Here is a 25,948-nt window from a genome sequence, read left to right on the forward strand (position 1 = left end):
GCCCCTCTCGTTGTACAACTTCTTCCCATTTTTCAAGCGCATTGGTCCCTTATCGCCGTATGTTTATAAATCGACACACGAAATGTATACGCAAAAGTCGGCACGAACTTATGGGATAACCTAACATATAGATCGGACATCGGATCGAACGAAAGGTATTGCAAAAAATTTGCAAATGTATTAACCGTACAGACCGGCGAAGAGGGGAACAAAAAATTAATGGCGTTCTCCGTTAATTGTCCTTGGCTTCCTACACGTTCTCGTTTCAATAGCCACAAAAGAGACACAATCGAATTAATCAAACACATCGAAACTGCCTAACTACGGTAGAACTCCGTTTATCCGAACTGATGTCATCGCAATGCCCGATTTACCGAATATGCTTCTCAACTTTTGTCATCGACCGCAGGCCATGCTCCCTATCGCTTTTACGAATAAAGGTTTTTGACAACTTTGTTTTAATGCCAGTAACGGAAATATCCATAGATTTTATTAACGTTCACATACAATGCATTTTATCCTCTATTCGATCGAGTGAATTCTGATTGTCACAATTTAGTATGAAACTAGTAATTACAACTAGTAATTTTAGCGTTGCAACTATTACTGTAAAGTAACGATTAAAGAAATCGAGAGTGATGCAAATGCAACAAAATTAGGAAAAATATAAGAGACGATCAGAAACATTAAAAATGAAAAACACGATATTGAAAATTATCCGAAGCACGTAGATTCCTCGGATGTTGGCGTCGGTAGAAAAAACTTAAATATACCGATGAAATGGGTTTGTTGCGATAAAGACGATAATAACGACGATTTTATAGAAATGGAAACAGCAAACGAAAGTGGTAATGGAGAGATGCCTTCCCATTCCGAAAAATTTGTGGCATTCGAAACAAGGGTTTCGGTGATTCCAGATACAAAAAGAATGTGACTTTTGTGACAGGCAGAAAGATACGAGATTCATAAATATTTAAAAAAAATTGTCAATTAATCTCAGTCTGTATTTGAACAAATGAAATTTCGTACGACAAAATTCGATTGTTCTATTATCAGAACAATCTAGATTCTCTTCCTAATCCTATTCTAATCCTGTTAGTTCGTAAGAGATAAGGGAAGCTCTACTGCACTTACAAATTTCAACTTGGTAGAATCTATTTATATAAAAATTAATTCCGATTATGCGAATGGTAAATAGCGAAAGAAGTCCAGTTAAGCCAAGTCCACATCGACAGACGATCGTCCACGGACACGTGTTGCAGCCAATCAACATCCGTTTTTCGTGGAAAATCCGCAGAAAGGCAGATTCCGATTAACCGTGACACGTGTCTGCGGACACTTGTCTGACGATGTAGACTCAGCTTTATTCGATACGTCCAGTCTAGTTATCCGACACGCTTGTCCCCCGATCGAAAAATGTAGTTTTACCGTATCTAATGACATGTAACCGTATATAATTATAGGAAGTAACTACGTTCATCTATATTAAATGGGTAATATTTTCACAATTCATACAATGTTACGAAAACCTAATTTGTATTTTATCGATACAAAATCGACAAGAAAGTTTCAATCAAAGTCTACCGAACGCGTATGATACGCGAAAGTATGTATATATAAGATGTATAATTTCCAAATTCAGCGTTAGTTACGCTTATAGAAACATAAATTCGTATAGAAATATAGCGTAAGAAATCGCAGTGCACTCATTAGCGAAAAACCTGTCGAGAATGTTAGGAATAAAAGGTAGAACGCGCGAGAATTATTTACGGGTACGTTCGTGCGAAAACATCGACTATCAAATTATGCAATTGATCATTATCGATCCTTATAGCTCGCCGATCATTCAGATAGAAACTCCTAACGAGCATCAACCGGTCTTACTCGCGTTCTCAACGACAGCTCGGCATTCGTTCGAAGTTCGTTTACTCGAAGCACTCGGAAGTTTTTACGTCCTTTTTTCAATCACATTTTTGTGCATCTCGTGCGCATCGCTTCGTCTTCGTTGTTTATCCGAACTTAGCCTTTGTTCGATCGTCGGATTCTTTCGGTTCGCGCCTAACAGTGTTCGTAATTTGGCATGTGCTTAATCAAATCAGACTCGCTATTGTCAGTGAATGGATCATTGCCTGTACAAGTAGATGATTTCGAAAGAGATGCAATGGGAGTCGAAATCGAAAGTGCAACATTGGCACCGATTAAAATATCTTCTTAGAGAAAGAACGTTGTCAGCACGTCGAGGCGAACATTGTGCCGTGTTTTCATTTAGTTTGGAATTCTCCGCGAAAACTTTCTGTCCATCGAAGGTGACGAACGCAGTGAAATGAACGTTAGCAGTGAAAGTGGCGACTCGTTTGGCGAAGATCAAAAGTTCGATCGCGTTTAGTCGTACTCGTGGAAAGGTTATCGCAGGTACGCTACATACCTATATACGTCATCCAAAATTCTTAAAATCATTTCGTAGTTATGCGCCAAGCAAGATAATAACTTTCTTCTCGTGAAAACAGTAGCTTTCTTTCGTCTATTGCTTAAAACGTAAAGCGTAATTCCTAAAACTGAACAACATGGATACGTTCATCCTCCGTTGCGTTTCCAGATCACAAAGGTAAATGTTTCGTCGTTGATGATAAATAGAGCGCGAATTTTTTATATGAATTACGATATGTCAAAATATACGAGACGTTAATTTTTAATTCGCAATACGGTTTTCTACCAAGTCTGTACTTTTTCAATTATATTCTAGAAAACACAGGAACTCGCATAAGAATGCGTTTAGTAATAATTATCATAATTTGTCGCTGATAAAAATATGTCTTGGGAAATTTACGTTACGTTGGCCGCTCCTTTGCACGAATTACAAATTTTGTTACTTCCTATTCTCGATCCGGAACCGCTCGAAACATTTTTCCAAACCAATTTTGCTTTCCCTTTTAGATTTTTCTAATCTCGCGGCGATCCTTAAATTTTGGTATTTCGATTGTTCGGCTCGTTAAAGAAAGAGATTTAACCCGAAATAAGGTCGAGAACTCGCTTCGAGAGCAAATCTTCTCGTATTCTATTCGAAATAAAAATACGTTTTAATATATAATTAGGTTAGTCAAGCGATTAAGATTAAGCGATTAAGCGATACTTGTCGAACAAAACGATTAAAAAGTAGATCACCGTATGTGACGAGTTATTTCGCCGAGAAATCCTTGAATGCAAAGGTGGCTCGAACCGATAGCGTTCGAATCGTTCGTAATCTCTCGTGTATCTTTCACATTGTTGCTATTCGCATGTATTATTTATACGCGTACACATAACAAACGTGGACAACGTGGACGATGTAGAGAACGTACGAGTATTCACGAAACTCGATTTTCGCTAGGATAACTGACCGTTTGTATCGTCCCTGGAAATCGTTGCGCATAAATATGAATCGCGCGATCCAAGAGGCCGGAGCATGGTAGGTGCGTACTATCGGAAAAATTCATGCGGCGTATGAACCGATATTCCGTGAAAATGTAAATTTTCTACATTTTTAGTGACACGCGTACAAAGAAATGGGGGGCTCTACCTTTGTACGTAGAGTCAGTCGACGCCTGGCATATACACATACATGCACGTCTCACGTGTTTGTTTCTATTGGTGGAGGAGTTAGCCACTGGCCGCTGATGTAGTAGTAGTACACAGAGCATTCAGTAGTATATAAGGGCGACTCTTTCGTACGACCACGCATAACCGACAGGGAGTCATTCCATGACACGCGTTGCACGCGACCGGGGCAGCCTCTCTTCCTCCGTTTCTTCCTCTTTTTCACCATTCTTTCGCCGTATCCTGATCGACTACCGCTTAGTTCGTTAAAGTGGATCCCAGGGACCACCCTCGACCCTCGCTCTCGCCTTCCGTGCCTCTTTGCTTTTAGTCTTCTTTCCTTTTCTCGGTATTTATCATCCTTCGCGCGACTATTTTCCGCATTTCTACACGAGCACGTCAGTAATTATCTTTACCATTGAAAAATCTGCTTAATGGATTCGTCGTATTCGTTTCGAATGTCTCTACCGATGATCGCCATAGGAGGATCGTGGTTAACGTTAATTTTGTCCACGTGCCTGATGTTAATCGTTCTGTTATTGGTGGTCCGACGAGGGAGATTTCTGTATGCCCTAAGAAAAGTGCCATACCCGCCTGCTTTGCCCATCATTGGCAACGCGTATCAATTATGTTGCAGTCCGGAAGGTAAGCGATATGTTTTCTGAGACATCATCCACTTAAGCTATTCGTAGCGTAAAGACTTTCTTTTACAATTTCTTTGAATTTTTACGATACGTTGTTTGCTATATCATCTACACGCGATTCGACTCTTAGCCTAAACTAATCAACCGGGAATATTCCTACGCAAGATTAATCTAAAAACCGTGTATTTCATTGTCAGTTAATAATTGAACGTCTCGCGTCTTTTTTCCAAGAGAAATCTATCCCCCGTCTCGTCGTTCCCGCGCTACGAATATACCTTACACGTGCGTAAATTTAACAGATCCGTTTTTAGACGTAAAGTACGAAAATACCGAATTACACGATCATTTCTGTGACCATTTGATACGTGTCGTTTCTTAATCCGTTGCTATACAAAGTCGAGTAATACACGTGGCGTAAATTGTAGATTATGGTTCAAATGTGACAGACACGAATGGTACTCGTGATATAGATTATCCCGAAGAAATTCGTTTTCACAGTTGACCACTGTCAAATATAATCTATTCTGACATTTTTCATTCGCCCCGCTAAAGCAATAAATTACTCCGTCGCAGATAGTTTGTAAAAAAATTATTGTGAGGCAATTGAATCAAGCGTTATGTGAGTTAGCGTTTTAGGCAGCGCGATACAATTCCAATAAACCGTTTTCGCGTTACAAGACCGTAAGATTTCTACGAATTTATAGAAAGATCGCGAAAATGCGCGAAAATGAACGCGATCGAAAGTCCAATCCAACGATACTACGATACTCTCGAAAACGTAAATTCGCGTAAAATAATTCGACAGGTAGCCACGGGCCACGATTACCGCGCGTTACTGCGCGTTACGATACACGCCGTATTTGACGTAACACATTTTCGTTACTTGTTGCGTATTTCTTCGAAATACGAAGCTTAAGAAATTCCATAATTCAAGCATTTTTGCGACAAGTAGATCGTCGCGTTGATAAATATTATATGGCGAATATATCGCATTGGTAAATATTCCTCAAAAATACGAGATATCGGAGATATTCGTCAGATTCGACCACGTACGTAATTCTGCGTGCTCGCGTATTTACTTACTGTTATTTCCAAGTTTGTACAAGATTGCGATAACCTCGACATCAAAGAAATTCGCGCCATTGACCATGCAGGCAGATGCATCGATATCGAGAGCGGAGACACTCGCGGTCGGTATTTCGGTGTCGCGTAACCACAGGTAAACGTGTAATTTACACCGGTGAAAGCTAAATTGCGCGATGCTGGTGCGCTACTGGTACGGTACAGCGGTGCACTCGATACCCCTGGCAAATATGCGGCAGATTCGATTACGTAGTTTCGTGTAACGCGATGCCGAAAGCAATTGTCATCGACCGCGAACTTACCGAACCTTATCTTCGAATAATACACTTATTTCCATAAGAGAGATTAAAAGAGAGCATCTAAATATATAAATGCGATATCGAGAATTATCTCATTGTAAATACGTATGATTTATAGTAACAAAGTGAAGGATTTCGTAGATAGCCGAGTACGTTGCTTGGTATCGCTATATACGTATGTGTATAATTATTAATATATAGTAAAATAGCCGAACGAGAATCAATCATACCATACGGATCTTTCTGGTGCATCGAACGAATATAAATTTATTCTATAATATCGTCGACTTTGTTTCGCGACGCCGCTTCTTTTCCATACCTTTTTTGCATGATCCGACAGCGATCGATAAATATAGACGAAATATAACGGTTCAAAGTATCGGAATCCATGGGTTCGAGAATTACGCGTTGCAAGAGTTTGCGGTTAAACTTCGTTCCGGGACGCCGCTCTTTTTTTAATCTTCCGATAGTATTTGGTGAATAAGGAGGAAATATAGAGCGTGTCACAACATGTGGAGCCTACTCGAGGAGTGGACACGAGACAGAGAAGCAACGAAAAAGTTTCGCGTGGACACGTGTCCCATCCGACCTTCTTTCAAAGTTATAGCTATTTTTCCGTTTCGATGGTCCGCGACGGTTTATCTTCGCACGAAGTGCTCCCATCCTCGGCCTGTATCCAAACTCGCAGCCGGCGTGTTGAAGAATTTTGCAATTTCGAACAAAGAAACAATGTCGGATGGCAACACGGATTCGTACGAACCTTTTTCATCGCTCCTCGAGTAGGTTCCACGTTTCTAACACAATCTGTGTAGCAATTCTCAGCTTGGAAATTCATTGGCTTAACCGCCGTAATCGATATACGAGTCGATATGGCAGATAGTCTTAAACGTAACAGTTTTGAGCCCGTTGATACAGCAATTTAAAAATCGCGACCGATATACGAATCGACTTGGTAAATATCATTTTAGACAACGTGTTTGGTCTTCCGGAGGCCGGAGAATTAATAGCCCAGCCAATACTACGGCGATAATGTTCGTAATGTCAACAGAGACTAACGCTATCTTATGTCAGTAACGGTCTATCTTCAATGCATAAGATAGGGTAAGTTGTACACGATAGAGTGGGTTAAAAGTACCAAAATTTAACGAGCCATAATTTCCGAACAAATGAATTTCCACGTTCGAAGTTGTATCGCGATTCTACTCGCCGATCGCTATCGGATCTCGCGAAGAGAGTTCGGAAAAAGATTTCCTACCCCAAAAAGGAAATTCAGCCTAAATGCGTTAAAAATAATCTAAAAATATTATATAAAAGCGATCTTTGCGCTTCACCTTTGCCCTTCCTCCCGCAAAAGAAATAACTAAACCGAAGATATAGAATGGAATTTTACAAAAGTTACATACGCCTGATATATCTACGTAAGATTAGAAATATTGTATCATCATCAACCCTTTTATTCCAAAGTTACGAATAGCTAAATTTTTTTTTCGATTAAATAAACGAACATTATAACAAACATGGTGTAATAACGTAATGGCTATACCTACTCGTAAACTGGTTTCGTTATCTCCAGAATTATCTAACAATTCTACGCTCAATTATGGATTTCTACAATCCATCGAATGGTATTGGTCTAAGAAGGACGCTGCATCGCTTTAAAGTATATTTTACACCGTACACGTAGACCCGTAGTAATGAATAACGTTCTGGTATCTGTACGATGTTGAAAAAATCCGAGATTTTAATTTTAATTTGGCGCGCAAGTATAGGCAGAATTCTCCGCGGATATTTCAGAAACTATGTCGATTACGTGCAGCCGGTAACGTATTCGAAAATCGTGAAAATAATTAGCGGAAACTGAATGGCTGGTACCGGCGTGCAAAGTGGCAACTTGGGAGAAACGGTTTCTCGTATGCATCGGTCTAATAATTCATTTTCAACGCGTATCGAAAGTGGTCATGGTGAATGATAAAGTTCGATGTTTGGAAAACGACTTTTAATTCGGTTGGGGAAAGGCGCTCGTGGACGGGACGTTCATCCGTGCACTGGCGAAACAAACAGAAAGTCACGAGAAAGAAGGAGGAAAAAAGAAAGGAGGATTTATCCACCTCGGCCCGCTGAACGCTAAAGATAAATGGTTAGCCTGTCGCGCATAACCAGACGAAGAAAAAAGCGGGTCGAGGTCGTTCGCGGCCTGAATAACGTTATGATTCTTGTATGCAATTACACGTGGCGCGAAAAAGGAAAAAGTTCTTAGCAATAACGATGATTTTAAGAAATCGTTTAACAAGCAATACTCTCGTTCGGATATAAATCGTACATGATGTATAGATATAAATAGTTCGTCGTGTAAATCGATATGTACGTGTATCTGTTGCGTAATTACAGTCGGTATTGTATCGATATCGAATTAATTACGAAGGAACGTTATCCTAGTGTGACATAATTTAGATAAAATTTCGTAGAGACTGGCAAGTACGTTGCCAATGAACGATAACACCACTAGCGTAGCAGAGAAAGCAAACGGTGGCGATGACTCGAATTCACCATGATCCGAAGGAAAGCGTAAGCGTCTCGTTCGCGCCAAGGTCTACGAGAGTATGCTTGTTCTTTTCGTTACGAATCGTTGCTACTCGATGGCCTCGCGTTGCATTTTTACCGGTCAACGTCCGGTCAGTGTCAGCGTACAGCCATTTCTCTTTTACTAGAATCGCAACGCTAGTCTTTCTGGTTCGAATCTGTCTTGTTCCTTCTCTTCGCGACGTTTCCAGAAACGTCGAATCTCTAGGCGATAGCGTACAACGACGATCGTCGTACTGCGACGCTGCAACAAACGTTTAATTCGATAAAGCCATCGAATCTTTGGAAATAGTTCGAGCAATCGACTAGACCGTTCGTAACGAAGGAAAACCTAACGACGCGCAGTTTTATGCAATCGGCCTACCTTCTTTTTCTTTTCCTAAAATTGCCACGCTTTATCGTTTAATTGTTTGCGAACCGTTAACCGGGCACTCGAACGTCACGAGCGATCGCCTCGGGCCCTGTTGCTACCTGATATGACCGCGACATAGGGTTAGGTTAGGGTTAGGTTTGACTTTCTCTTCCTTGGAAATACGCACTCATCGATTACTCGTTCTCTCCGCCTCGTCCATCTCGAGAAAATGCAAAGTCAGAAAATTCGAGAGTCCGCACCCCTTGCCTAGCAACTGGCCTAACCTCAACCACTTTTTTTCTATCGTCAGTCTGCGCGATAAAAGTTCAACGAGCAAACACGCGTTTCTTCTACAAATCGACCTATATCCCATGGTTTCTTCCTTCCTTACGCTTCGAAGAAACTCGATTGTGTCGAGTTGGTCTTCCATGTAGTCGAGCGAGAGTTGCGCGAACGATCCTCCCGTATTGCACCAGACGTTGTTCTTAAGAACTTGGAACGCATCGGCAACCCGATACGTTCCTCTCGCTTGAATTGGGTCGGTCAGATACTTGGAAAACATACGGTTTCGGCAGAACGGGGCTGCATCTCGTACGACGCGCGATACTATTGTAATGTTGAAAGAAATTTTTCCCAAACTCTCTTATCCAGATGTACTCTCGGCAATCTTCGAGATAAATTTAACGTGTACACGTTGTTACCTATCTGTGGCAACTAGCTACCTGTTTGCAAGGCATTCCATTTCTTCTCCGACTGTCTTCGTGACTGTCTTCGTGACTGTCTTCGTACCTAGGATTTTTCCGAGGTCATCGTCACGAACTTACCGCGAAGCACTCACAACTGTGCCATGTATGATCCAATGCATCGATCCCATCTTTTTAATGCGGCTGTCAGCTGCTGTTCCTCGTAATTCGATGCCGTACGCCCAGATAGGTTTTCCGATAACTTTGTAGATTAATAGTTTGTTTTCTTTTTATTTTCCTTTATTCTAACTTCTTTCATACGTCGTGTCCCCGTGTTGGCCTCTTGCCTAAGTACGTTTCGCGATATTTTACCGTCTTCCATCGTGGTATATTTTTGTCGTTTCTCTAAAATTTGTAGAGCAGCGAAGATCACTTGGCCAATGTCCTATCTCGCACATACGTCATTGGAAAGACTCGACTAAAAACTATTTCCGAGTAAAATGATAGCGCTTCTTTTACGACACCCTGTACATACATACTATCTCATTTAAACGAATTCTATAGGTAGTTACGGATCGTTAAGGATATAGAAAGTTGGAGGAAGAATGAAATAATAGAGAACGGCGAACATATTATAACTTTTTCCGGATCGAACGATCGTTCTCAAACGCTGTGCATCGTGTTCTTAACAAGTAGGTAATTCGCGCCACGAGGCTGAAACGAGCTTAGAGATACGACAATAACTTGATTGGCCGCGATGATTACTGCAAAAAGTCTGTTTCTGTACGAACGATGTCTGGGGTCAGCGACCGCTGTAAATCACATGGAAACATCGACGATCTTACAAAACTGCGACACTTTCGACTTCCACTTCATTTCAGATAAGAATATTTGCTTCGAGACCTTCGTGAATCTCTTCTTTGTTCTGTTACTCTGTTGTACGAACTGTCTTCTTCTTCTTTCCCCGCTTCTTAATAATTCTTCTTCTATATTGCGGGCCCTTCGTTCCCACATCTCAGTGCGGTTCTCCAATCGGTGCTTCAAAGTCCCTAAAGTTTCTCTCGCGTAATACACGTCTGCTACACAGACTTCGCTGCTTGACTTTGTTTTCCGGTTACAGCGAGTTTTATGTTGAAATAATCCTACACAGGTCGGGAGGAAGAGATAGAAGGAAGCAGTCGTGAAGCTAGTGCGATTTACCTTATTAACAAGCAGAACGCAATATCTGACATTGAACCTTGTATTCTAATTCTTCGTCTTAGTATCTCACGCATAAATAAATAAACGCCAGATTATTAAATGTGAAGGTATGCAGATTTAGTTTGATAAAGGAAAAACTCGTTATAACTCGAAAACAAGGTCAAATAATCGTACGATTATGCGAGCGAGATCCACCGCCTGAGGATTCGGGACAAAGATCAAAAACTTCATATATCTTGCATTTTTTTTGAAACTCGATATTAAAGAATCCGATGTGAGCAAAAGTCCGTTTATCGAGTCTTCTTTCCCCACTCCCTGGCTCCATTGAAACATCGCTGAATGAAGTTCACTAAAAACACAAGCAACATCTAGCGTAGCAGTGCGTAGCGTTATTATATTATGCAATGTAACTGTAGTTGAAATAAGAAAAATTACATTTGTACTTCGAGATTATATCCGCGTGTCGGAAATCCGTCCAATCCTATACAACTAGTAGTTGGCCAAGAAAAAAAAAATTTTACGCGAGAATCTACCCTCCTCCCCGGAGGATATGTGTTTATTCGATATTCCTTCGCTTTTTGACGAGTCGAAGAAGCGATACGAGGCCGTCCAATATCATATAAAACATATACCTTCCCAGTTTATTTTCTAAATTGTATTCCAATCACATTGATCAAATTTTCAACCGATAACTTATCTTTGTGCATTACGTTTACAAATTACCGACCGAAATTCGATATTAGTTCGTCGATAACGAAAAGTCCCAACGAACTACCTCCGGTAAAAATTTCCCTAGGAAAACCAAAAAGATATTACTCTTATTAAAGATTTTGTTCGTCGTGTTTAGAATTAAAGAAAGGACGCTTATATGTTACAGAAGCCTTCAAAAAGATGCTAAAATGGGGAAAAGAGTTAGGAGATATGTATTTGGTTTGGGTAGGCATGCGACCGTTTATCTTCCTCTACAAGGCAGAAGCGATACAGCCACTGCTAAGCAGTAGCGTTCACATCGATAAAAGCTTGGAGTATGGATACTTACGACCTTGGCTTGGTTCCGGTTTGGTAACAAGCACTGGTGAGTACTACAAGGAACCGTTAATACGATCCATAGGTTTCTATTTCGCGTCCATTTGATCCTGCTTCGCTCCTCCGGTCATTTCTCGTCCAAATTTATTTTCCATTTAGACTCAAGAAAAATTGGTCGAAAAACCAGGCCAGATACTAATTAGCGATTCAACCGTCGAGAAACGGTATTCCGCATAGCGCGTTATATCTTTGCAAGAATGAAAAAATTCGCACACGTCGAACCTACCTACGCCCAAAGGTTCACGCGAAGAAGAAACGATACGATCGAAAGCGACGAAAAAAAAAAGATCTACAGGTAGATCGAATCAGCCCGATCTACTTGGCCGGCCACTAATTTCTGGAGGCTACATTTAACCGTTGCATGCCAGCATTTTTTCGGTTGAAAAGTTTCAGCAGATTGCCAGCCAGACAACCAGTAGCAAAAATTTGTGTGACGAACGAACTCGAGTCGAGTTCTTTATAACGTTCTACTGTCTGAATATTTTTTACATTCTACGGTATCTCGAACAAAATATTCCTCGGAACTTTAACCTGCACCCGAAACGAAATTGCGTGAACGCGAAGAAGTGATTACGTTGAAGAAACGTTGAATGACGTAACAGCTCTTTTTTCATCAAATTCATGTTTCCAAACTCATAAAACTCGTAAAAATGAATTAAGAATCTAGATTACGAGAATAGAATTTTATCTTACGATCGATTAAAAAAGAAATCGATTAAATATGCATGTATATTTGTATATAGCTGATTGGCATTGATAGTGACTGATGACCATAAATTTCAAATGGCATATTTTTAATTCCATGAAAAAAAACTTCCAAATTACCGAAAGCTACTACTTGGTATTTGGAACGTAAGTAAATCAGCTGATTTCAAATAAATGAACGAGAAGACCGAAAGACCTACTTTCAGTAGTTCGCCATCTTATCACCAGGGGATTGAAATTTAAGCTACCCTTCTACTAAGTTTCCCCTTATCTCCAGGGACAAGAGAAAAGCTGTACGTTTGGATAGCATTCGTTTAGAAACGCGATATTCATACCAATAGATTTAATTCTAAACATATTTTCTTCTTTTTGCGATTATTTAGACTAATCTAAATACAAAAACATACGACGATTCTCCAGACAGGAAAAAAGAACATATGCTGTTCTCATTACCAGTTGTATATGAACCATTGACACGGTCAGATTCGTTGCATCTACTTGTTCTGGTAATCGGATACTCTGAGTCGTGGAGAAATATTCTATTTGAAAAATTGCGAAGATTATTGAGAGGAGCAGAAATGTAGCGTTTTTTTAAGGATCCAGAAAACTACGCAAAACGGAAAAGTACGAGACATCCTAGAAAGATAACGTACAATGAAAGGAGAGCGACTTTAAGAGTAGCTATGACTTCAGAGGAAAGTGCTAGGAAACTGGCGTAAATACCATAAATAGTCATTTTTTACAAGACAGTAAATATTTTAAACGCAAGAAAATGATATAAGAAGCAACGGCTGGAATTTGCCAAGAGGCATTCAAAGTGGCTGCAAAAGTGGAGGAATGTTATTTTCACGGGTATAAAGAAGTTTAATTTAGATGGCCCAAATAGGTGGAGGTATTATCACCATGATTTACAGAGGGAGGAAAAATTGCAAGTTGCCAACAAATTGATGGTGCAAGTACAGTTGTGTGTTATTCCGGAAAAGCGAATACTAAAAAGTTTATTGATTTGATTGGCGAACAAATACAAGTACGTGCAATGCATATCACGGGGGGAAATTTTGTACGCTAAAACGATAATACCGAGGTCCGCGATACACGGTCGGTAAAGAAGTAATTCTTGGAGAAAAACGTCGATGTTTTACAATGGCCAGTAAAGTCAACTAACCTAAATATAATAGAAAATTATTGAGATATGCTCGATAGAAGACTTTATGAAGATGGACGGCAATTTCAGAATACAAATAATTTGAAAAACTGCATTGCCCACAAATGGGAAAAAATAGGTCAAAGTGAAATGGAAATGCTATTTAAATCGTTACAAATCAGAATGGTAACAGTTGTAAAAAATAAAGGAAGCTATACGAAATATTAACATGGTAATCTTTGATAAACATGAACAGCGTTTGAACAATCATTTTGACCGACTGAAAATTCTTACCATATTTGTAGAAAAATATTTGTTTCCACCTCAAAACTATAAAAAGCAAAGTTAATTTCTTAATTTAACGAAATATATCTCTGTATTTTTGTTTGTTATTCGATAAAATTTTCCAGATTTATACTACCTGCTATCTTTTTGTCCGGGAGTACACCATTAACCATTTTCTCGTCGTGACTCTTAGTTTAAACCCTTTTGATTAATTTCTTTAACCTATCGCAAGAATAACCGAGAGAAAAAGAATGAAAAATTAAACGTAATAAATCGTCTACCGTGTTCTAGGTGAGAAATGGCATTTTCGCAGGAAGTTGCTAACACCAACCTTCCACAGTGGTCTTCTAGAAGTATACTTGAAGACGGCAATCAAAGAAGCCGAAATACTAATCTCATGCCTAAATCAGGAAGTCGATAAACCAGAATTCGACATTGTTCCCTATGCCAAACGAGCGACGTTGGATATAATATGCGGTAAGACTACTCAATATTGCGTATCGTCGCTCTAGTTCTCGACTATTTACTATTTACTATTAGTTTATGAACTATGAAAATTGATTTTAAAGTTTATGGGAGTACATTTCATAATACGTACAATGCCGTGAATAATTATAAATTCAATCTCATTTTTCGATTTTTCATAATATCAAAACAAAAATTAACAAAATCGTATATATGTAATTCCATATTATAATATAAATCATAATATAAATATAAATATTATCTTTCTGTCTTCTATTTCGATTAAGAAAGACATATAACATCTCCTGATATCCTCTAGCGTTCAATCTACTCTTTACAAAAACAATTTTACTTAACATATCCAGACATGATATGTGGTTTCATAGAAACATTGAAGAAATAACGCAGAAAATGTGTTTGAGTCAATGATTATTCACGGCACTGTATATATATCTAGCGCGATATTTTCAAATAGAACGAAGGAGGAACGCAAATCGATCGTGCGTATTGTCGCATAATCGCAGATCTGCATTCCAAAGTGCGTATGATGCAATCAGTATTGATCGCCATCACGGATAACTATTTCCACCGGTAATTTTTCATAGTGATCGAATAATTATTCGTACAAAACATACTATACAAAATTTATAGAGTCATTGCTAGAATAAATTAGTTTGTAAATTTCGCTGACTTAACAACGCTTATTATCATGTATAAGTAGACATTAAAATATTACATACGGGTGGAAAATTCATTACGCGCAATTAGAAACAACGACTGTGTTATGAAACTGCGAACGACAATGAGAAAACATCACGCATCATTCTCAGTAGTCAGGAATGTCGACGAGTTTTCTTATCATCCTTCAATTTCAAGCCAACCATAATAATGGTCCTGTCGGAGTTTGAAGTTTTCAATTGTCTCTTCTTGTTCCTCATTTTTCGATCATTCTTATGACGAAGCAACGCAGTGTATTTATTGTCCAACTTCTTTTTACCGCGCCTTACGTAACTTCTGTAATAACAAGATTTATTTTTACATCAGATACGCAACGTGAATAATTCAGTTAACTTATACGCCTCCATTACTCGCAATCGTTTGAATTAACTACGTTATTTTTAGAATTGTACGTATTGTTTCAAAGCGCAAGATTAATCACGTCTTTTTAATTATACGTCGGAAAAGAAAAAAGTAAATAGCTACAGCAAACATTGTTTGCTTCCAAATAAATTATTAGAAAACATAAATATATGTGTGTCGTTTTATTCAACTCTTCCTTATTAAGGAGAGTATACAATTTACTAATTTAAAAAAGAGAAATAGTAAAGAAGAATTTTCTAACTTCTACTAAAAAGCAGATAAAATAGTTTGCAATATCTTACGGTGACTATCCTGCATAGTAATACTGTTTTTAATGAATAAGAATAGTTTTGTCCTCCTCTTTGCCCATTAATATTCATATATAACATTATTTTATTACCGCCAGGTAATTAAGAAAGACTTATGGCTATTTTTATGGACATAAAGAAAGATACAAAAAATGTGGAGGAAAAGCCACTAGATTCATAATAATCGTGCTTATACGCATTATTTATTATTTATCAATGATGGTAATACTATACGAGAAAATGAGAAAATTTCAATTTCGTTATTACCGTGACTTTTCATTATGCAATTTTGATTTTCTTTTGCTCGATCTCCGCTTCTTTTTTGGTTTCGATAATTCAATTATACGCTGAGTGGCTAGCAAACAAATTCAAATTACCAGTTATTTAACGATATACATATTTCACAGTAGCAATTGAACGATTAGAATCGAATAGTGAATTTAATCTGTCCAATTTAAGTCAACCGTTGTATCATTAATTTGGTACAATTATTTCATCGCCAAAAATGTCCCAAACTATCAGAAATGACAGAGAGCAGTCAGAGTTTTTAAAGAGCAATACGAAAGTGGTACAAAACGGCGGAAACAATAAGCTTGTAATTCGTTAAAAATCATCTCGACGAGAAGCGCGTTAAAGAAAAGGATACCAACCAACGGCCGTGAGAGCACCAGGCGCAACGTATCCAATCGGTTTAGGAGGATACTGATAAGGGATCCGTGGCCTAGAAAGTTCAATAATACGCGACGATGCTTTCGGAATCTGCGTTGAATTCGGTCGTGTCTGAGACAGCTTTTCTTCGATGGTTCGAACGCGTGGTTGGGCTAACTGATTAGTGCGATCTGTTATTTCGTATAGAAGTGCTGATGCTTTTACCTGATGCAGAAAAGAAGTCAACATAAAAGTGGATTGACGCTTCGCGATAGTTCAAGTAACAGAATTTTGGTCAAAGTTCGGTCGATCAGGCATTACTAAAATTTCTTTAGTGGAAAATGAAATTCATATAAGCGGAGTTTCGCTATAAAGCATACTTTTCAACGCAGATATGGTTTTAGATGTCATGATCGATCGATTATGATGTCGTGATCGAAGTCGTACACCTACGTGACTAGATTCCAAGACGATGTCATTGTAGGCCTTAGTCGTCTTGGATTTTGCAATTTTCGATGCAACATTCAACGCGTTCCGTTTCGCCAGCTGTTTCCGAGGAATGTCTTCAGGTAGACGATCGGACGCCGAAACTGACTTGTCATTGTTCGGCTTTTCTTGTGATTTTGTGAATTTGCTCGCGAATGTCTTGCTAAAGCAACTAAATGATTCGTCCGATCCCCAGTGACGAGTGGTGAGCAACATAGCCATTTCCTCTTGATAACATACGTATGTCACTTAACAAATTTTGTACATCGTAAAAATCTTCCGTTTTTATTTATCGATTCTTCTCCTCGTGTGGCATCTTATGCACGGGACATCTTTCAAACAACGAAGAATCAAACGTTCCCATTGCCTCCTTCAACTATAATCGAATTTTGTTAGTCTTAATTCGTCCCTTGTGTCAATTTGATACTATACGATAAATATAAAAAAGTAATATACTCTACATATCACTTTACTACGTGTAAGCTACACGAATATTCATACAGGAAACACTTTGCCATTGTAACGATTTGACACAGAAGGATAAATTAATTTACGTATATTCAAAAACTGTACCTGCGTGAACGAGTGTTGCGAAGGTTGCAACTGGTGAGAAGTTAGCCGGATTAGAATAATTTCATCAATTTAAACAATAGGCTTTTACCGCACTCTTTCTTATCGTTAGACAGGTTGGTACACTGGGAATTGATTTAAAAAAATCTCCATTCACGACTATGATCACTTTAATCAAAGGGATGAATTGTGAAAAACTTTGCGAAGCTTCGATAGTACATTACGTACTTTATTCCGTGCAACCAATCATCGTACAACTAATTCTCGCGAATTATCTTAAACATAACATCCGCCCTAACTCCGAATGTTCGTACAAACGAATTGTAAATTACTCCGAGGAAAATATAAAAAAAAAGAAACAAAAATATTTAAGAAAATTTTACATCTCTGTTTTGTAACATTACAGATAGTTCCATGGGATGTAACATTAATGCGCAAAAAAATTTTGAAAACGAATATGTGCTCGCTGTGAACACGTAAGAGTATTTTCTACTAAATGCACATTAGAGCAAGTGTCAAGTATGTTATTTATATATATACTTCTTCCAGACTAGCTTCCATCTCGCAAAGAAGATTCCTAAATGTATGGATGTCTTTTGACCCGATCTTTAAGCTAACAAGCTGGGGCAAAGAGTACGATCAAGCACTTCGTGTTACTCATGGATTCATTAACAAAGTATATACACAATTTTTCCTTTTACATTTCAGTTAAATACAGTTAAATCTCAACTTGAGCTTCTGTTCTGCCCCATTATGAAATTCTATACGAATCATTATATTGCTTCTATAACCAGAATTCAAAGAAGCTCTCTACAAGTCAAAGTTTACTTCTACAATCACATTTCACATTTTATTATCTGCTGGTTTGACAAAGGATAATACGTATTGCTTGTGACCATTAATTTCCTATTAATTTACATATTTTACTAACATGCATGTCCAAATACTTGTGAGCTGTAATGTACATATCTCTATACCTTACAATAAAAAATCATATTTCACAAATACTTACAGTCACATTCCCGTCCTATATTCGTCGTGCATTTTATGATCCTCAGGTGCATTGCCATAACGCATAAACTGCATAACGTAAACTGTCATTTAGTTTCGTAGATAAATAATTAACCTCTAAAAGTTGAATTTCTCTTTCTTTGAATACGTAATCCAACAAATATTAATACCTGTACAAAACCTGTTTATGTCATTTTCATTTATTCAACCTGTCTTGGAAAGCTCGATACGATAACCTCCACGATGCACAATATAAACAAGCAGTACAAAATAATTTGTTAATTAATTTGACTTTATTTAAATTTTGAATCTAAGATGTGAGATAATTAAAGGATGCAAAATTGTTGACTTTTTATGCCATCTTGCAGTTTTCGAGATATTTCGATCCAAGTGTATTTGACGTCATATTGGTCTCTAGCCGTTATCTGCTTGATCCGCATATATGAGGATTAAATTGAACTTCGAAAAATTAGTTTCACTAGCAATATGCGGACAATTTTAAAAATCGATAATTTTGCGTCCCTAAAGTAATTTACTCTTGAAAAATACTAATCACTGTACGATATTTATATCGCTATCACCTTTACAATCCATAATATAAACGCACAGTAGAAAATAGCTTGTTAATTAACTTAACTTTATCTAAATTTTAAATCCAATATGACTAGATAATCGCGGAAAGAAAAGCCGAGTGGAAAGCCAGAAAGGATGGGAATTGTCATGAACGGTCTCATAAACGTCAAGCTCTGTTAGACTTGTTGTTGGAATTATCGAAAGATGGAGAAGTACTTAGTGACATTGATATCCGTGATGAGGTAAATACGTTTATGTTCGCGGGTCACGATACCACTGCGACTAGCATATCCTGGTTCCTGTATGCATTAGGAAGACATCCTCAGTACCAGGTAATTTTACACCGCATACTTTTACATGCCCTGCAACCGATAATACGATTAGAGAACAGATGGTTTTACATGAAAAAACAAGTTAAAAATATAGAGCAAAACATTTTCACATGTGGCTTTCCAAGAAAATTACTTTACATATTTATTGATTTCATTGTAGATTAATAATCTCTAGTTATGTGTATGTTTGTTGTACTAAATAATGAAAACACTTGGATGGATAAATTTAATATGCATATAGGAATTATGTATTGTTATGTATAATTGATTTTCAATAAAGCGTGTAAAATGCTTACGACAATGTCTAAATAACGAAATTTACAACGTATAAATATCTTGTTTTTCTCTATATTTTCTCGATGTGTAATAAATATAAAATTATTAAATTACTAATTATTAAATTACTATATACCTTTGTCACCTTTCATTTTAGGAAAAAATTCTTGAAGAATATTATGAGATAGCAAAAACGGAAGAATTATCTCTAGATATACTAAGCAAATTAACGTGGTTAGAAGCGTGCATAAAAGAATCTTGGAGAATTTACCCAGTAGCACCGCTCATCGCAAGACAGATTTATCACCCTATTACCATTTGTAAGTATAAATGTACACTAAGATATGTTTTCATAGATATGTTTTCATGTTAGATAGAAAATTTGAATAAAGTAATTCGTTTCTAGTGGGGCATGAAATTCCAGTAGGATCGACGGTTCTCGTAAATTCGTTCCTTCTTCATCGTGATACTAGATATTTTCCAGAGCCAGACACTTATCGACCAGAACGATTTCTTCCCAATGGACCAAAATATCCTTCTTATGCTTTCATTCCCTTCAGTGCTGGCTCTCGTAATTGTATAGGATGGAAATATGCCACGATGATCGTCAAAGTTCTTATTTTGCATATATTGAAAAATTTCAAAGTCGAGTCCTTGGATACAGAGGATCAACTTCGTTTCACTAGCGAATTGGTATTACACAATGCTAATGGACTTCGTTTAAAAATTACACCACGAAAATAGGCAAGTCTTGTTTAATTTTATTGCAGCAATATACATGACTGAGTGAAATGAAAAGATCGAAATAAAATATATATATATATATATCATTATAGTGAAATGAAAAGATCGGAATAATATATAATAATTATATATATCATTATAGTGAAATGAAAAGATTGGAATAATATATAATAATTATGTATTATTTCGATTTTTTCATTTCACTATAATGATATATATATATATATACATACTTTGAACTATAAGCAAAAGGCTGATTTCTTCTGCATATCAATGTTAGAGAGATCATATTTTGTGATAACAATAATGATGTTAATTTATGTCATATTCTTATATTTATCACGACAGTCATTCGTATTTATTTAAGAGCAAAAAAGTATCATAGGAAATTAGATTAATAGAATTTGTATAATAATCAGTAAGAAATATCTATCTGTAAATTACATAAACATTAAGAATCGACTGTATGTAGTACAAATTGTATTACGTTGTTGTGGAGCTCAAGAGTCATGATAATCAAAGTTTTTGTATTCCTTTTACACAATTATTTTATGTCTTTCGAATGTTGCCACATTAAGTTATTACAATTGTATCTCTAATTTTATATGTTAACAGCCATTTGCCCACTCATGAAAATGTTGTTATTAGTAAGTAGGTTTTTCGCTGCAATTATAACTATTTTGAAGTTTTAACTCATTGAGAAGGACTTGTGTAATATATGTATATTGGACTTCTTTAAGTTTAATTGACGTTTATCTATAATAACAAAGAATGAAAAATGCTGGGTCATTGTATTAGTACACTAGCCAATGACTGGGAATCTGTTGATTATCTCGAAAGTGATATTAAATTTCATGTATATTTTCTTATTAGACAGCTATAATACTTAGTTATTAAATACTTTGCACTTATTGAGTGAAGGAGTGAAAACATAATTGTAATATTGTGATATTTTATAATATTTTTACTTTACAAGATGAAAATATGAGTATAAATATGATAGGATATTATACATGTAATAATTCTTAATCTTTCATCCATTTTTATTTAATTAATAAAGCACCATGTATAACCACAAAAAATTTTGATTCCTTACAGTGCAATAGTTCCTTATAGTGCAATAGATTCCTTATAGTGCAATAGATTCCTTATAGTGCAATAGCACTGCATTATCATGTAGTAAGCTCTCATTTAAAATTATTGTTCCATACCTATGTACATAATTAGTCCATGTTTGATGTTCATTGAATCGACGTTCTATAATCCGGCTCTTGACAGATGTTTGAGCAACGAACACCAGATGCGAACGTCGATTTTATCGATTTCTCGTAAAACAGATATCCTATTAAGAAAATAGAATATACATGTAATATCTCACACACTGTTAATTATTCCAAGATATTTTCTGAGATTTCCTTTCAGACATTCTTAAAATATCATAAAAATCAATCATAAATCATTTAGCAAGTTGCAGAAGTTATATGTTAGCAGCCTAAAATAAAAATGGAATACATTAGATAAACGTTCAAATATATACATATACATATACATATACATATACATATACATATATATATATATATATATACACAGTAACATATGTTTTTATTTCTTATTATACCAGTTCATCAAGATCAATATCTGAAATATCCAGAGACAAAACTGATTCCTTATACAAATTAGTTTCAACATCAGCTATGTCCTCTGTTTTATTAGACTCTTTGCTATCGATATTGATATCCTCATTGATCTGCATATTATCTTTCTGCTTCATCTCACTTCTAAATAAAATATATCATTTAGAATATATTACTATATTTTTATTGCTGCAAACAATAAAAGCTTTAATATATGTGTAGAAAATGCTTATATATATACTTCTCTTTTTTTAGATTTATGCTCTCTAATCGAAATAACTCCGCAATTCTCTGCAGATGGCATTTACTTCTTTTTTTTATCGATGGTATCTCAAAAATTTCTTTTAAATAATTTTCCACAGGCGGTAATGGTTTATCTGGATTAATAGCACGGTATGATAACATATCCCATCTATGTTGTACACCAGGATTTGGCATGCATCCTGGTAAAAAACACTCACACCCATCAATCTGACTATCATTTCTGTTTAATGTAATGTAAATGTGTAATCATATAGAGGATGGTTAATTACATATACCAAAATGCTAGTATCCTTACTCTGTATCCGTTAACATCAGAGAATCTATTAAACTATCTATAGCTTCATTTTGTGGAGTATTTAATTGTTTAATTGTGGACTTCATGGATCTTGTTTCCATGATCCTTCGATCTTCTGCAAATACTAATTGTATTTCTATCAAGCACTGTATACAAATATAAACAACATATTAAACAATATATCAAAAGATAATATACAAATAAAAACATATATTTTACAATACCCATGGTTCATCAGGAATATCAATACAAGGAAACAATGCAACCATTCTAGGCACGCCACCTTTTTTAAAAATTTTTCTCACAATAGCAACTGAATTTGTTTCATGCATTGCTTGCACTAAACTATAAAATGGTTTCACTACATTCTAAAAAATCAAGATAAATATATAGCTTATAGATATATAGCTTAATTCGAAATTCTTTTGGTATAAGTAAAATATTAAGACATACATTTGTTTGACTATTGGGTAAAATAACAGAACTGGAACTTTTGTAAAAATACTCCAAATCAACATTATTTCTGTCTGTAAACCCGTAAATTCGATAACTTCTTTCACTGTCTTTCTGTCTTATATTCATCTCTAAATCCTCTACATTTACAATAAAATACATGTATTATGATAATATATTGATTATAATACTTATAGTAATAAAAATAAATTAATATATACCAGGTACTGAAATAAAATCTCCTCCATATTTGTATCCTTTTTGAATGTTATCTGCTGTATAAGAAACCCTCTGTCTATCTAAGTATTTTGTTTCTGATCGGAGCTTTTGATCACCTTTGGCTTTTTTCCATGGCGGAAAATTTGTTTTTCTTACCTAATAGAAATAGCAATATTAAATTACAACAGTCACAATATAACATAATACACATAAATGATTTCTTGCTCCACAATTTCTCCTTACCTTACCATAAGAAACAACTGGTATTTTTTTATCAAGTAACTCTAAGCTATAATAAGATGGAGATGGTTTTGATGGTATCGGTGTATAAAATTTCATATCTGATATGGCATTATCAAATGTTATATGGTGACCATTAATCTAGTAAATAAAATAAATTAAATAATGACACTGACAGTAATATATTATAAAAATAGATAGTTTAATAGATAAAACCTTTTCATTGACATCTTTTAGAAGGATTTCACTAAGTGTAGGAGTAGGTGATATAGTTGATTCTGATCTGTAAATAATAAAATTATAAAATTAAATTATATACAATAATTTATATAACAAAATTAAAATAGATGTTTACAGTGTGACTAATATAATTTTGTTTGTTGAAAGACAATCTGCAATTGCATCTGCTTGAAATTGTGAAATAATATCCGGATCTTCATTAAAATCGGACATCAAAATGATTTTCCTTGTAGAAGGTAAAATACTAAAATAAGAAATATATTGTGAGTGATATTATAATATGAATTGGAATATTTCTATTTTTACCATTTCCACAAGTACAGTCGTAATATATTTAAACATACGTGTTTTCTTTCATAAATAATACTGCAGCCTCAAGTGCTTCAATCCAATTAGAACAATGGTTTGTACCTTCTAAAGCCATACATTTTTTTACAAGATCCCACTTTGGAATCTGAAAATCTGTAAATTCTTCTACATGTTCTGTATCCAAACGATTTTTTGTAACACCGGAGCCCATTAACATTATTGCAACTTTATCATTTGGTGTTAAGAAAATCTAAAAAATACCAAATATTAATAATTGAAAGTAAATAACATTAAATTAAAATTTTATAATACCATTTTTTGAATTTTTCGCTTGGCAATATGTTTTGCTTTCTCCAATAAGGAATGATTATTTTCTATATTTGGATTTGTTACTCCAATATTTATTAATAGTACTAATGATTCCTGAAAATAACATTAACATGTTTCTTGTATTATATTATGTGAATGGTCCAATTATATTGATATTCAACCATAAGTTTAAAAATGTATAAATTTAAAAGAAATGAATTAATAAAATATATTTTTAAAGGCGACAAAATATAACCTTTTGTGCTTTCGGTGGCATTTTACACAATTGGAATTAATATATGCTGCTCTCAACGATATTTATGTTTAAAAATGCTAAAAAGAAAAAAAATTATAGTTAATTACAAAAGAAAGATTAATTATTATTCGGGAAAAAAATGTTCTAATCACTGTTGCGGAAGAAGGGCGTATAATATATTTTTAACAACTATTGTGGAAACATAAATTATCTTGATAAGAAATTTCTTTTATATGTTATATCATATTAGAAAACTTGAACCAATTAAGTGTATACAACAAAATCTATATTTTAGTTTTTATATCTTTAATAGTTGGACAAAATAAAATAAGTCACACCTGTTAGTCTTTAGCAGTGTCGAAAGCACTTATAATATTTAATGGTGATTACAATGCTGATACAAAATGGTGATTAATAGTGGTTAATAAATGATTTAATAAAAGTGCGCTATGTAGAACTATGTAAAACGCAGATATGTAAAAGTGTAGAAATAATGATAACGTTGAAATAAAAGTACTATAATAGTAATGATGGGATAACGTAACAATACCCGTTTCACAAATTTTAACAGTAAAATGTCATCCCGCGCTATGCAACTTTCGTAAATTGCGAGTGGTGGGGACTTTGCAATATTTTACACCAATAGGTATGCTCGATTTGACTTTACAATATTTTGCACCAGTAAGAGCATCTATTTCCACATATGAGCGCGCGCTAATTTAGTTCATCCAAATACTTAAATTGGTAAGATTGATGAATAGAAAATATATTCAAGGCAATATTCGTTAACAATTACGAGTAAAATTATGTTCTTAATGAAATGTTTTTATATTTTATACGCGTATAACTGTTATTATTCAATAAAATATGGTATTGGCAAAAATACGATTACGATATATTATTTCATTATTCATACTGTTATTAATAAATATATTTCGATAATTTAAAAATTTTCACAAATAGAAAAAGATGGAAAAATGTCCTATCCTGTCCTCTAAGAGTCTCTGTTAAAAACAAGTGTCATTCTTTAAAAACTAGTAATTAACAATTTAAACTAATTAAAGTTAAACATCATACTTATAAATAGATAATATAATACACACAATACTATACATTAGTATATTTCTATAATAATAATTTCGCTCTTTATGCCAGCTTCAAATATTAGTTTTTTATACAGTCTCTATGTTCTGTTTTTACAGTCTTCTTCAACATGATTTTTATTTAATACAATTTAGAAAAAGCGGCCGATTCTCTTTTTAACCTTTGAATCCTTTCGAATCTATATTTTTGAATTTCATCCTTCGGATTTCAATACCTTAATATTGTTTATACCTAAGAAGAACTTTGGTAATACAACAAGAGCTATCGTCACTATTTTCCGGTAGAAAACAATTTTATTTATTCAAAATAAGAAATAAAATTTCTCGCTGTACATAGATTTGAACATTTATTGCGTAAGACGTATCTTATATAAGATACATAACTTATATTAGGCTACTAAGTTATAGTACGTATGGAGACTATTAGAGATTACGGTCGTATTAGTTGTATACGACCATGAAATAAATAAAGTCCTTCATATGTACTGACACTGCA

The 25,948-nt window shown here is 35.3% G+C and overlaps 3 protein-coding genes across 7 annotated transcripts; 1 reads left to right on the plus strand and 2 right to left on the minus strand.

The window, feature by feature from the left end:
* Positions 1–1,869: 1,869 nt before the first annotated feature.
* LOC100644743 (cytochrome P450 4c3) lies at positions 1,870–24,877 on the plus strand. 3 transcript variants are annotated; one of them, XM_003401924.4, is made up of 9 exons: positions 1,870–2,412; positions 11,292–11,489; positions 13,926–14,111; positions 17,598–17,667; positions 17,741–17,867; positions 18,871–19,107; positions 19,541–19,703; positions 19,790–20,127; positions 22,020–24,877. In XM_003401924.4, exons 2-8 carry the CDS (start codon positions 11,306–11,308, stop codon positions 20,125–20,127), a joined length of 1,305 nt encoding a protein of 434 aa, XP_003401972.1. In that variant the 5' UTR covers positions 1,870–2,412; positions 11,292–11,305; the 3' UTR covers positions 22,020–24,877. The 3 variants fall into 3 exon arrangements, with proteins under 3 accessions (XP_003401972.1, XP_003401971.1, XP_048269686.1); XM_003401923.4 differs by lacking the exon at positions 1,870–2,412 and adding an exon at positions 3,611–4,218; XM_048413729.1 differs by lacking the exon at positions 1,870–2,412 and adding an exon at positions 3,611–4,218 and having other exon boundaries at positions 19,790–24,877.
* On the minus strand, positions 13,168–18,719 carry LOC100645029. 3 transcript variants are annotated; one of them, XM_048413733.1, is made up of 7 exons: positions 18,373–18,719; positions 18,204–18,271; positions 17,195–17,316; positions 16,589–16,997; positions 16,138–16,360; positions 15,755–15,842; positions 13,168–15,113 (listed from the first exon to the last, which is right to left on the minus strand). In XM_048413733.1, the coding sequence occupies exons 4-7, from the start codon at positions 16,841–16,843 to the stop codon at positions 14,933–14,935; spliced, it is 747 nt and encodes a 248-aa protein (XP_048269690.1). In that variant the 5' UTR covers positions 16,844–16,997; positions 17,195–17,316; positions 18,204–18,271; positions 18,373–18,719; the 3' UTR covers positions 13,168–14,932. The 3 variants fall into 3 exon arrangements, with proteins under 3 accessions (XP_048269690.1, XP_048269691.1, XP_020723053.1); XM_048413734.1 differs by having other exon boundaries at positions 17,083–17,316; XM_020867394.2 differs by lacking the exon at positions 17,195–17,316.
* Positions 21,153–24,751, minus strand: LOC100644625 (X-ray repair cross-complementing protein 5). The gene is made up of 14 exons (XM_003401921.4): positions 24,688–24,751; positions 24,350–24,426; positions 24,097–24,207; positions 23,820–24,034; positions 23,591–23,719; positions 23,452–23,518; positions 23,239–23,376; positions 22,998–23,151; positions 22,777–22,916; positions 22,548–22,691; positions 22,324–22,469; positions 22,006–22,248; positions 21,749–21,908; positions 21,153–21,619 (listed from the first exon to the last, which is right to left on the minus strand). The coding sequence occupies exons 2-14, from the start codon at positions 24,368–24,370 to the stop codon at positions 21,605–21,607; spliced, it is 1,683 nt and encodes a 560-aa protein (XP_003401969.2). The 5' UTR covers positions 24,371–24,426; positions 24,688–24,751; the 3' UTR covers positions 21,153–21,604.
* Positions 24,878–25,948: the final 1,071 nt, after the last annotated feature.

The sequence above is a fragment of the Bombus terrestris genome, chromosome 17, assembly GCF_910591885.1.
Source record: "Bombus terrestris chromosome 17, iyBomTerr1.2, whole genome shotgun sequence".
NCBI lineage: Eukaryota > Metazoa > Arthropoda > Insecta > Hymenoptera > Apidae > Bombus > Bombus terrestris.